This window comes from Denticeps clupeoides, chromosome 20 (genome assembly GCF_900700375.1).
Source record: "Denticeps clupeoides chromosome 20, fDenClu1.1, whole genome shotgun sequence".
Lineage (NCBI taxonomy): Eukaryota > Metazoa > Chordata > Actinopteri > Clupeiformes > Denticipitidae > Denticeps > Denticeps clupeoides.
The window spans coordinates 10,775,989-10,789,633 of record NC_041726.1 but is presented as its reverse complement, the minus strand read 5'-3'; the positions used below and the strand labels follow the sequence as shown (position 1 = coordinate 10,789,633).

Sequence of the window (13,645 nt, the reverse complement as noted above, 5' to 3'; positions counted from 1 at the left end):
CGTTTATCAGACTTAAAGAGCCTTTGACATTTCTTTTTATCCCCTCAAAGTGGATAATGTTTTTTTTTTATATAAAATTGAGATTTAATTGTATTATGACCAGAACGGCATATAACAAATATCAACTTGTGTGTAATAAGCATAACTTTCACTGGTAGATGACTTGACCTAAATGCGGCAAGTGTTCCATTTAGAGTGCAGCCCTCCTACGATGAGTCAGGAAAACACTAAATACATGAATAAATACATTCAGCCTCCAGGCACAACACTTCACCGCCGCCTCTGGGAGTGACATTTACTGAAGCCCTGCATGCCACTTTAATCAGAGGAAACGGACATTATAGAGAACTTTGCAAACTCATATTGATGTTGTATGTGAACGTAAAATTGCCTCGAGGCAAAAATTCAGAAAAGGCAGCACACAGACTAGCGAATATTCATGGTGGTAGAAAAAAAAAAGTCTGTTTATTAGATGACGTCTAGGGAGAGCACGCAAGTGCACGATCTTAAGCAAAACGGAGGCGCCTATTCCCGTTCATCCGGCTGTCGTCCTGCGGGGGTCGGGAGGGATGGGGGCAGCTGATGCTCAGACAGCTGAAACACAAACCAAAAAGCAAAATCAATGCAGATGAAAAGCGCGAGACACAAAACTAAACCATCATCATGCCAGGCACACGCGTTGTTTCAGGTTTTTTTTTTTTTCCCCCCCTAGAGCTTCTCTCTTTCAAACTAAACAAAAATATAAAAACCATAAGTCTAAAGCATGAGTATGACCGGAAAAAAGAATGCAAATAAACGTAAGTAAAAACACGGAGCAAGTGAATGAGCGGGAAGTGAAAGAACTGGAAGGTAATCCTGAACGGAGGCGATCGGAATGAGCAACCTTTCTCCTCCATTCTTAGTCAAAGGTGGTGTAACTTCACGCGCCTCAAATTTGGACAAACTGATGCGACATTCGGCACGGCACCTCACGCTGTGAACCCACACTGTGTGTGGGCGCGTGCGTCCGGAGTTGGCGGACATTGTTGGGTGAGTACATCAGGAAGCCTCAGAGGAAAAGGGGAGGGAGAGAGAAGAAGACTAGACGAAGAGAACTAGGTCTTTACTGGCAGCGGCGGTGAAGGCGGCGAGGATGGAGGCGAACACGACGTTGGGGGACTGTGAGGCATCGACGGCGCGGTGCAGCCCGCGGGCTCTGTAGTAGTCCACCAGCGGCACCGTCTGCTTGTGGTAGGCGTCCAGGCGGGAGAGCAGAGTCACCTCGTTGTCGTCACTCCGGCGGGACAGAGGCTCCCCAGTCACCTACGGAACAGGTGCCGCGTTTTAAAAGGAGTCGGTCCTCCCGTCCACGTCTGAGATAAGACGCCGATCTGGATTACCGGGGAGCTTCTTAGCACATGCCGCATTCTGAATGGAACTACTGTCCATTCACACAAAAGCTGTTAGGCGTCTAGTGGGGCAACTCTTTACCTCAGACTGCCAAAGTTCTATCAAATTCTCGCAGTATGAATTATATTTTCAGCGTAATTAATTATGATTTAAGTGGAATTAAACATTACTATTTATTTCGAATATAGAATGTTTTTTTTTTTTTTTTTTCCCAAGCACATCATTGACAACACCTACGCCTCTCCTACGGTGTGGTTGCACACTTACGTCATCCTTCATGGGCTCCTTGGGCGGGTTGAACTCCTCGTGATAGGATCGGCCACTGGGCTGGTGAATAAGCCTTGGAACGAGGATGCAAATTTACATCAAATTAAATCAATCGCACTTATCAGCTCAGCCGTCATTTTCCTGACGCGACCGTAATTTCATTTCAGTCGCTGCTATTGGTACAAAAACGCACATAATAATGATGAAAATGAAAACACTGAAATCCAGAATGCAAGTACAATCAATAAATACCTGCCACAGATCCTGCGGACCAATAAGGAGTCGTCAACAGCAAACTCGATGACCGAGTCCAGCTTTTCAGAGCGCTTCTCCAACAGCTCGTCCAACTACAGCGAAGACATTAAACACTGTTTCCTGGCACGCAGACGTCGCAGAATCCCCCATCCGATAAACACACCGGTCTCACCATTTCCGCCTGTTTCACGGTGCGGGGGAAGCCATCCAGCAGGAAGCCATTTTTACAGGGAGGCGAGTCCAGGTTCTTCTCTATAAGCTCCACAACCATCTCATCACCGACCTACAGGAGGGCGGCCAGTTAGAAAAACCGAGACAGCGGCAACAGGGGATTTGGCATTTAAATGCCGATTATGAAAAGTGGCCAAAGCTCATGCATTTAAAAAGTACCAGTTTCCCAGCATCCATTGTCTGCTTGAGCCTCTGGCCAAGCTCTGAGCCGGACGCCACCATGGCCCTCAACATGTCACCGGTGGCGAGGTGACACACGCAGAATTTTTCTGCGAGACGAGGTGCCTGTGACAGAAGAACACATGGAACTCGGGTCATTATTGAGTAACGCAACAGAAAATTGAGCGCACGTAAAATATTAGTTTCAATGATTTTCAAACTGTAATACTATCAATCAGGGCTGCAACTAACAATTATTTTCACTAATACTAGTCAAGTATTTGGTTGATTTACAGGACACACACACTAAAAAAAAAAACATTTACAGAAGATCACCCTTTAATAAACTTCTGAATATTATATTAATATTACTCAGCCCTTATTTCACATAAGCCACATTAAATTGACATGATGTTTAATCAAATATTTGCTCATTTCAATTTTTTTCTTAATATTGAACTGAGAGATTACTGTTCCAGATCCCAGTTTTTTTTTTTTTTTTTTTATTATTAAATATTTGTGCCAAGAGTAGTCTTACAAATTACACAAATTCTGCTGATCTTTGTACATCTAACGAAAATGCCTGAGGTGCTGCACCCATGATATATGAACATATTGTGCTCTTTTACAGGAAATGAAGCAAGCATTTGGCCACATTTGATAATGTATACGTGTCAAAGTAATGGCATAACCATTAAATTATTAGTAAATTAGTTAGCCTCTATTTTAATTAAAATGTATTATCTATTAAATAGGTTAACTCAGTGGTTCTCAACCTGCGGCCTGTGGGTAGTCACAAATGCAAATGCGGCCCGCGATGCTGTCCACCTACAAATAAATAAGTAAAAAATAATAATAAAATGGTTTTACAAATCATTTTTAAAAATGTATTAAACAAATAAATGTATTAAACTTTGAACAATATTTTTGTCACATAAAATCATTTTGGTGATCTTGTTTTCATATATGCGCAGAACTGACGCAACTATGAACTGATGCAATTACACTGTTAACGCACACAATGCAAGAAAAATTAATCTCTCGGATTTTGAGAAAATAAAATATGCAGGACATTTAATCAGAGAGCCATTCACTTTCCCTGTGGAAAAAAAATAAATCAAGGACTTGGCTGCAACTTTTGGTTTGCCTCGCCACGCGCTCGAAGATGAACTGATGGATGTTCAGGCAAGAGGACACAGCCAAACCACGCAGCAGTCATCCTCAGTTGCAGAAATGTGGCGAAACATCTCTGGACAAAACTTCAGATTGTTAAGTTCAAAAGTGCTTTCCATATTTGGATCCACATACATTTGCGAACGCACATTTTCTGCAATGACGCGCATCAAGTCACGTTTCCGTGTGCGTCTTACATTAATGATAAGTAGAATTATACTCTCTAATGATAATAATACATCTAATTGTAATAATTTTAGATGCATAATATCTGGTTATTGAGCGTTGATTATGTCATATGCAAATAATATGCGGCCCGTGAGACTTGAACTTGGACAGTGCGGCCCACTGCAAAAAAAAAGGTTGAGAACCACTGGTTTAACTGATGCAGCTCTACAATAAAAGAATGAATGTCATGTGCACAGTAATTTATTTATTGAATTTATTCAGAATTGGATGCCACACACAAAATTGTTCATACTCAGACGTCAATATCTGAAGAAAGGCTTCTGTATCACACTGATCTGGAGCAGGGATTCTGAACCCCGGACCACACATGCGCACTGATAAAGAGTTCATGTCTGATGAGTGATCATCAGTCGTTTAACATGGCATTTGATGTTTTTTTTACCGTCACTTACTGGTCGTCTGCAGGCACAAGAAACATTTCATATGAACGAAAGCTTCCAGTCCTGGTTGACCAGATACTCGAAGGCAGGTTCAAATGATCAGGGCCTGGTGTCGAAACCACGACCTTTCACATCATTCTCGGCGTTACTCAAGTCCCCACGCAAGCAAGTTAAAAGGGCATCGCGGAACTGGGGCCGCGTTTTACTGCCAAATTCACCCACATCTCGACTCTCGCGGGTGGTTTTCTCTTTTCACAACTGAACGATGAAGGCGCGATAATAAAAAAAGACTAATAAAATAATAAAAAAAAAACAACCGACACCAGACACCATGCGGTCGCTCTCCCGCGGCTCACCGGCCAGTTCCTCACCTGAGTTCCCTTGCCGGCGCCTGGGGGACCCAGTAAAATGGCCCTGACTCCTTTCCGGAGCTCGGACGCGGTGTCGTTAGCCGGCGCGTTGGGTGCCATGATCGCGGCTGGATCGCTACCGTCCAGGCGCGCTGCCCTGACCAACTCAATGAAAAAGAAGGAACCTTCTTCGCCCGGTGGGGCATTATAACTTCGCGGGTGCGTACCGCCCCCTACTGGGCTGGAGGCCGCACGACTAGCACGCCACAGACGCCACAGTGAGGAAGTGAAGGATTCTTTAAAACTTCAGCTCATTTTAAAGGTCCCCTGTAATGAAAAAATCACTTTGTGAGATTATTTAACATTATTACTAGTTTCTCTAGAAGGTCTGTCATCCTGCAGCTCAGATGGTCGGATCTGGAAGTTGTCCCCTTCTGTCGTCACAAGGGGAAAGGTTACCTCCCCTTTCTCATGCTTTTTCACACCCCTCCCCTAAAACATTATCTCCACCGACCATCATGGCTTGAAGTAATTTTTTTTGTTCCATCACGGTCCATGATGAACTAGTGGGTTTATTTTATTTTTTCCTGTAAAAACGGCAAGATAAAGCAAGATAAAATTAATCACAGGAAACCTTTCAATTTAAACTGTGTTTGCAAAACATACGAAGTCTGCAATCTGACTACAGTTCAAGGGGCAAGCTCTTTCACTCATTCACTTTCCATAACTGCTTTTTCCTTTTCAGTGGCTTTTGAAACACATTCAAGGACACTGAGTGTAGGCCAGAAACACACACACCAGCCTCAATCCACCTGGCATACATATCTTTGGACAGCGGGAGGAAAATGGAGAAACCAGAGGAAACCACGCCTACATGGGGAGAGCATCACAAGTCCATGACAGGGGGAACTTTCATACCAACTGAAATAAAGAGTGCCCACTATAATCTCCTGCCGTTAGGTGGATGACAGCAGTGATTGTCATAAAAGGGTTTCGCTGAGCTGCTTCCCCAAGTCAATGTGTAGCACAACGAGCAATGAGCCATTTCTCCTTATATGTTATTTTCTATTTTTCCCTGCAACTAGACCAAAAATATGATTACCCTTACACATTCCTGTCACGTGTACATCTCCACATTTCTCCACATGGTCTCACACATACATTCTTCTAACGCATGGCACATTCTCACACATTCACCTTGGAAGGGTGATAACAGCCCCACAATCTGCCACATTGCAAATTTCCATTTCACAGAAAAAGTGTTTTTTCAGTGGCGATCCATCAATCTTTTCTGTAATAAACTTTTAAAAATCCTCTTGGCGCCTCATCGCCTGACTCTTGAACCTCATTTTTTCATTGTCCCCCTCACTGAGCAAATGTCCTGTGTGAGAAATACAAGGAGCAGGCGGAGCAATGTCAGAGCAGAGGTTGGTACAGTACAAAAGTTTGGACACACCTTCTCATTCAATGTGTTTTCTTTATTTTCATGACCATTTACATTGGTAGATTCTCACTGAAGGCATCAAAACTATGAATGAACACATGTGGAGTTATGTACTTAACAAAAAGACCTGGCCTCCACAGTCACCGGACCTGAACCCAATCGAGATGGTTTGGGGTGAGCTGGACCGCAGAGTGAAGGCAAAGGGGCCAACAAGTGCTAAACACCTCTGGGAACTCCTTCAAGACTGATGGAAAAGCATTTCAGGTGACGACATCTTGAGTGTGCAAAGCAGTAATCAGAGCAAAGGGCGGCTATTTTGAATAAACTAGAATATAAAACATTTTTTTCAGTTATTTCACATTTTTTGTTAAGTACATAACTCCACATGTGTTCATTCATAGTTTTGATGCCTTCAGTGAGAATCTACCAACGTAAAAGGTCATGAAAATAAAGAAAACACATTGAATGAGAAGGTGTGTCCAAACTTTTGGCCTGTACTGTATATGCTTATCACCATGGGGTGCCGGATGTTCACTGAGCAAATGCTACACCCTGCTGGCTAAAGCAGTCATTGAAGCCACTCACAGAGGTTCCAGATGTCTGTAGTTTTGGGGGACTGATTCATGGGCCAACAATACTGGGACATAGGCCAGTATGGGGTCAGTATGCACAAAATACATTCTTTACACAGTAACAAAGTCCACTTTTTGCATTTTATGACAACAAAAGCAAGACGTCATCACTTTATTTTCTTCACAGAAGCAATGATTCATTTTCTGCACGTAATCAACATGTCCCATTTGTGGACAAAAGGCTGTGTTGTATAAAAGACAGAAAATTGTCAACTGCAAAAAATCTTTCCATCCAAAAAAATACTGTCAATGAGGAAAAGTAATTTAATTCACAAGATGTATATTGCTAATGTCAAAGTGTCATTTTGTCCACAAACTGAATGTTGCCTATGACAAAAAGCAGCAGAAAACTGTGATTATGTTTCATTTTGTCCAAAGAAAGATAAACCCCTGTGTAAGTTGATCATTAAAACATTTATTTTGCAAATGGAAATAAACACTTAACATTTAGCGCCCCATGATCAACCTTGAATCGGACACCTGAGGTAAGGGTTTGTGATGTTAAAAGACTGGAAACACTCAATGACTTGTGTCCAAGTGAATCCATGGATGTATCTTGCAACCATGTAAGTTGAATAGGGAATCTGGATACCTAAGGTAAAAAGTACTCGTGTATCCATCTCCTCCTCCTCATCACTGATGTCTTGTCTCAGTGGCCTGCTGACCATTGTAGCACAGAGAAAAACAGATGATTCAACTGAATGTGCTGTAAGAAGTCCAGCAAGTTATTTTGCAGTGGAAGAACAAGAATGTTTTTCATGAACAAGTTCATAGATGACAATTCAGAATAAGAAAGTAATAAATGCTTGTCCACATTTTAAAAAAAGTGACTCAGAAATGTTTCTTACACACCTGTGGTTTAGAAGAACTTATACCAAGACATTCATTTTGACATGGTGTTTGCAGCATAATAAACAGAGTGTCATAATGTGGTCATTTCTGTAACCAACCTGCTTTTTGGACATGAATATTTCTTGAAGAATTCGACTCAGCACGACTAATATTCAGCGATTCTAGTTTCATTTTTGGCACAGTAAATAAAAGCACTATCAGATTCTAAGCAATCATTGACTTAAATGTGTGGTGGAATTGCTCCAGACCGCCATAAGATTTCAGGTCAAATCGTTTCACGATTTGCGTTTTCACGCACTCGAAACAGCGTGTTTAATCACCTGTTTAAAAGACGAGAGAAAGACCCTTGAACCGTTTGCACTACCTTCAGTAGCCCAAAAGTAGAAAAAAAGTTAGTCAGTGCTTTGATGATCGCTTTCGTTTTTTTTAAATGACCTCAACGGAAGTGCCTCAGTATAATGAGTCGCTGCACACATCATAGTTAGCAAGTATTTATGACCAGCTTTAGTTCGGGGTAATGGCCCAACACAGTCCAGTTCAGCACCAAGGACAGACGCCATTCGTCTTACCGTGTGTGGCATACCGCAAGAGAACAAGTTCAAGTAGGAGTTACAGACTATGCCACCTCTGGGAATTTCACCCAAAGGATCTTCCTGGTCACACAGGTTCAATTGGCCAATCAGGCAGACAGACATAAAAAAATATTCCAAGTTTATTGTACATACACACACACACAAAAAAATACAAACATTCTATTACTTCTAACAGGGAAAATAAAGCTTTCCTTCCCTTACTTATATACTTATATACTTTATTATTTTATAATAAATATAAGTAAGGGAAGGTAAGCTGGAAAGAAAAGCCCCATCACTGCACACAAAAATTCATCCAATAACACACACAACCACACCATTATACAGATTAAAAACACCCACCACTAACATAGGCACCTAAAGGGGCAAAGTAAGGTTATACCAGTCAGGTGAGCGAGTCAGGTGACTGCGAGGAAGAGCGAGGATTGGTTAGGACAGGATATAAACAGCAAGTCCTGGCACCTGCTCCTCGCTCAGACATGGTGTTTCCTTCATGGTCCATGAGCTCCTACCTGTTTCCTGTTTTTCCAGTCCTCCACATCTCCGGTACCGTGAGTTCTCTTTCACTTCAGCTCGTGAGCTACTTTGTCGGCAGGTATATCGTAATGCCGTTTGCCTGGTGGGATTCCACTTTTAGCGCTCGGGCGTTACAACAGCAACTGCGTGTGTTTTCCAACCTCCCGCGGCTCTCTCCACGTTTGGGTCAATCCCGCACGCTACAAGTGTGTTTCCGATCTCTCACGATTGTCTGTGTGTTTACATGCCTGACAATACCAAAAATTCACCATAACACAAAAAACAGCAGTGCCAGAGGAACAGCTATTACTTTTGCACACCCGAAGGATGCTGCACTGGTCTTTCCGGATCCAAATCTGAAAAGGACAACCATTAAAACCCATACGGCTTAACAGTATGAAACCCAACGCCCTTCCCTTAGCGAATGCTGCTTATGTGAAAGGTGAAAAACAAAAACAAAAAAAACAAATAAAAAAGGGTAAGATAACCGTATTATACACCCAGTAAACAGTAGCAAGAAAAATCCCGTTTCCTACCTTTGTGCCTACTGTTATGAAAGTGTACTGGCAGCCACGGATCATCTGACTGGCTGAAGGGACCCCATCTAGTGGGCGAAGATGGCAGGTTGAAAGTCGTAACAGACCTCAAACGGGCTGTGTCCAGTGGTGGAGGAAACCTGCAGGTTATGGGCCAGCTCCACCCAAAAGGAGGTAACCGGGCCAGGTGCAAGTATCATCCCAGCTGTTGGTTGGTTCTCTCCAACTGGCCTGTCTGCGAGTGGTAGCCAGAGGAGAGACTGTAGGTGGAACCAATGAGGCGGCAGAAGGTCTTCCACACAGCTGAGACAAATTGGGGTCCTTGATTGGAGATCCTGGGGGAACCAGTGAAGGAGGATGACGTGTTGGAGCATGAGGTCAGCAGTTGTGGCAGAGGATGGTAGGCCGGGCAGGCCGCCTTGGAGTAGCCATCCACTATGGTCAGGATGGTGGTCATTCCGGGAGACCGGTGATTAAGTCCAGGGTGAGGTGGGTCCAGGGACAAAGAGGAATGGGAAGAGGACACAGGGGACCAACAGCAGGAGTGTTTAGAGTCTTGGACCGGGCACAGACATCACAGGCGTCCACATAGGCCTGTACATCCTGCCGTAGTGATGGCCACCAGAACGCCCAGTTCTGGCATCTGCCGTCTGACCATCTCGTTGCGGATTCACGGGGCAAGCCCTTCATAATTATTCATCTGGAGGGCATTGGACGTCCAGCAGACGTTTTGGCAGCCAGGGTCCAGAATCATGCAGTGAACTGACTGATGGACGAGGAACCCTGGCGCAGATGATAAAGCTGTGACGCGACGTCTTCCACGCCGTCCGGATGGCAGAATGTATTCTTTAATTCTGCCACGAAGGGTCAGCGACGTGGAAGTGGGGGCGTTCAATCACGCGGCTGCCCACTCAGCAGTGAGCGAAGGAGCGTGATCTGCGATCAGGAAGTGGGGTAACAGCAAGACTGCAACTCGAAAATAAGAGACAAAGTGGTTAGGAGTGCCTCACCGCTCCCCTCGGTACCGCTCCAACGCTCTGGAAAAGCCAGACTGGGTTCTGGAACCACGGGTGGGGGAGAACCTTGCGCTGTGCTCGTCGCATCATGCCCATGGCACCAGTCAGCCACCTCATGTAAACGCTGCCGCAGTTTGCAAACCTCCTGCGACATTCTATGAGGGTCGACCTGCGCACATAACGCAGCAAACTCTGTGGGATCCACAGCAGGCTCAGTCATTCTGTCATAGTCTTGCCACGGGGCCAGAACGTGAGCACATGTAGGAGGAGATGAGGAACCCCGATGTGCTGTGATGCAAGGAGGCAGGTAAGTTTCCTCCAAATTACTAATATGCGAAAGAGACTCGGCGTGAGCCGCAAGACCACACGGATGTCATTCGCATTTCAAGTTCAATCTTCAGTCATCGTTCTCCAACTTCTGACCTTTCTTCCCCTTCACATCTCTGACCACCACTTCCTGACCTCACTTACTCTACCTACAGAGATCCACAACTGTCCCCCATCGATCCTTCATTAGACACAACCTTCACACTGTCTGTGTCATCTGTGTCTTCCTGCATTCTTTCACATCTCCCAACCTCTGATTTATTCTTCTCCTTACCACTAGAGACCGCTACTAACTCTTTTCCTCACCTCACTCTCCCTTTCCATGAATCAACTCTGTCCTCTAACAAAACCCAAAAGGACTTCCCTGGCTCTCTGATATTACCAGAATCTTCTGCACAAATTTTCCACTAACCTCACTACTGCTAAAACTGCTTTATACAAAGCAAAACTGGAAGCCTCAAACGCTCAAACTCCACATCATCTTATCCCTACTCAACCCTCCGACTCCCCCTGCCCCGTCTTCCCTAACAGCTGCTTATTTTGCAAACTTCTTCACAGGGAAGATTGAAAAAAAAATATGTGAGACATTCTCCACCCCAAATCCTACTCTTCCTTCTGAAAACTCTACAACTACTCTAAATAAATTTCCTAAGCTCACATCTGATGAAATCATTCATATAATATCTACAGGCAACCCAACCACCTGTCCACTAGATCCAATCCCTTCAGCAATGCTTCAAACCATCTCCCCTGACCTCATCCCTTTCCTTTCTTATAATCATATGGCACGTGGCCATGTACCATCTGCCTTTAAAACAGCCAGGTTCTTCCAATCCTAAAGAAACCCACTGCTGATCCCATTGCTCATCAACAACTACAGACCGTATCCCTACTCTCATTTCTATATAAAATCCTTGAGTGCTGTGTCTACAATCAGCTATCATGTCATCTGTCACAGAACAACCTCCTGGATCCTAATCAGTCTGGCTTCAGAACAGCTCATTCTACAGCGACTGCCGAGCAGCTACATGCGGCCAGATTGGCAAAAAAAGTCATCTGTGCTTATTCTCCTCAACCTCTCTGCAGCATTTTTCCACCTCTCTCTTTCCACCTCTCTCTCTTATTCTGTATAATTGTATAATATATATATATATATATATATATATATATATATATAAAATATAGTATAATTACAAATAATATGGCATATTCTGTACTATTCATTACCAGAAGTATATGATTTTCTACTCTTATAACAGGCTTAAAGTCCTAACATATATTATTTTATACTGTATTATATTTCTTAGTTGTAATAACAGTACACCAAGGATCCAGGCCTTTTTAAAAGGCTAGTCTAAGTAACAGTTGCTACCTAGCAACTCACAGCCTTTTTAAAAGGTGGTTCTTTTATATTTTAGCTATAGTATTGCAAGAGTATAAGGTGTTCTACAATTAAAGACACAATGTCCATAAATAACATGGATCCCAAACAAAAAAAGTGGTGCTTCAAAAAGAAAAGCAAAAAAAAAAGCAAAAAAAATAAAAAAAAGAGGCAAAGCAGGCAGTTTTCCTAAAAGACATTCCTTTAATATCAAACTTTTTTGATTAGCAATACTCATCTCACTTTTATCCAGCGGCTTATGTTAACAGTCACCAGAGTTCTAGCAATGAAGATGAGCTCACCACTGGATTATAATTATCTGACAGTGTCTATGAACCTTTGCAGACCCAGTCAGGTACAGGACAGGGATGCCAGCCCTGCCAGGCTACCACAGACCACCAGCAACAGAAAGATAATCAAATGAAAGTTGCAGGTGTGTCAGAGCCACAATTAGACCAGTCAGCTGCTCTGCCTGAGGTCCAGTTTTCAAATGAGGAGGGCACAGACCCCAGCTCCTGGTGTGAAACTGTCAATGACCCTGCTTTATGGCCCAGTACCATTACAGACCCAACCAAGTCAATTCTTCTTAGTAGAGGGGTAGCTGCATTTCAAAACAGAAGTGCTAATTATCCTGACTCAGTCAGGGATTGAAACATTGGGGGTATCAGTAGAAGCTTTACAAAGCTTGACTCAGTTTTTGTCTACCAAATTGGCAAACAGTGACTAGGCAGTGGCTACTTTACTCCTACTTTTGCTTGCAAACTGTTTTCCATTAAGGACAATACTTTTGTTCATTGATTTTCTGACTGGAAACATTCAGAGCAGATTGGTGAGCATGAGAGGAGTGCAGAGCATAGAGCTTGCATGCTAGCATTACACCATCGCTTCAAAGGCACAGCAACAATTGATTCTGATAAACAAATTGATGCAGAGACAATACTGGCAGGATGTTTTAAAATGAGTTGTTGCAGTCATCCAATTTTTGGGGAAGAGGGGACTTTCAGGGGAGACGATGAGCTACTAGGATCAGCTCACAATGGTAATTTTTTGGGCATCATAGAACTGTTGGCAAAGTTTGATCCATTCCTAGCTGAACACCTCCAAAGGTTTGGTGGCAAGGGACAAGGCTCTGTCCTATGTATCAACAGTCTGTGAATAATTTATTCATCTAATGGGAGAAAGAACAAAGCAAGCAATTGTTAAAGAAATAAAAGATTCAATATATTTCTCTGTTATAGTTGACTCCACTCCAGACCTTGCTCATGTGGACCAACTCACTTTTATGGTGGAGAATTTTATGGTGGAGAAATTGGACTTAGACTTGTCTAACTGTAGGGTGCAGTTGGTGTTAATGCTGTAGACAGCAGCTCAGAGGCTTGACATTTCTTTGACCTGCTACAGGACAACGTATACTTTTTGTGCATCATCTACGCACAGGTGGGGGAAGGTCTTCCATAATTCCTTCATTCTAATTTCATTACAAATTTCTTGTAAAAAATTGTAACATATGTTTTAATGTTCTCCTCGAACAGACACCTTATTGTGGTGGAGCAGTTTAAGAGCCCTAATGATCCTAGGAGCTATGTTGTCTGGGCACTTACCAGGGGCACCATGACAAATTGGTCTTAGGTAAAGGGTGAAACAAAGAATGGTTCAGAAGACCTTTGATGGAAAGAAAAGCAAAGAGCACATGTACCCAGCCTGGAGGGTCACCAGGGTCCCCTGGGGTTGGGGCCTGTGAGCGAGCGCCTGATGGCCAGGCTTTCACCCATGGGGCCCGAACCGGATACTTTGGCTCATCCAACTGTGGACCCACCACCCGCAGGAGGAACCTGAAGGGTCCAGTGTAATGTGGATTGAGTAGCAGACTGAGGTGGGAGTCGCATGACAGCATG

General features: G+C 43.5%; 1 protein-coding gene across 2 annotated transcripts; it reads right to left on the bottom strand.

Moving 5' to 3' along the window:
* Positions 1-443: 443 nt before the first annotated feature.
* Positions 444-4,635, bottom strand: ak2 (adenylate kinase 2). 2 transcript variants are annotated; one of them, XM_028964229.1, is made up of 7 exons: positions 4,475-4,573; positions 2,302-2,427; positions 2,084-2,194; positions 1,909-2,003; positions 1,657-1,729; positions 1,107-1,302; positions 444-594 (listed from the first exon to the last, which is right to left on the bottom strand). In XM_028964229.1, the coding sequence occupies exons 1-7, from the start codon at positions 4,571-4,573 to the stop codon at positions 587-589; spliced, it is 708 nt and encodes a 235-aa protein (XP_028820062.1). In that variant the 3' UTR covers positions 444-586. The 2 variants fall into 2 exon arrangements, with proteins under 2 accessions (XP_028820062.1, XP_028820061.1); XM_028964228.1 differs by lacking the exon at positions 444-594 and having other exon boundaries at positions 1,081-1,302; positions 4,475-4,635.
* Positions 4,636-13,645: the final 9,010 nt, after the last annotated feature.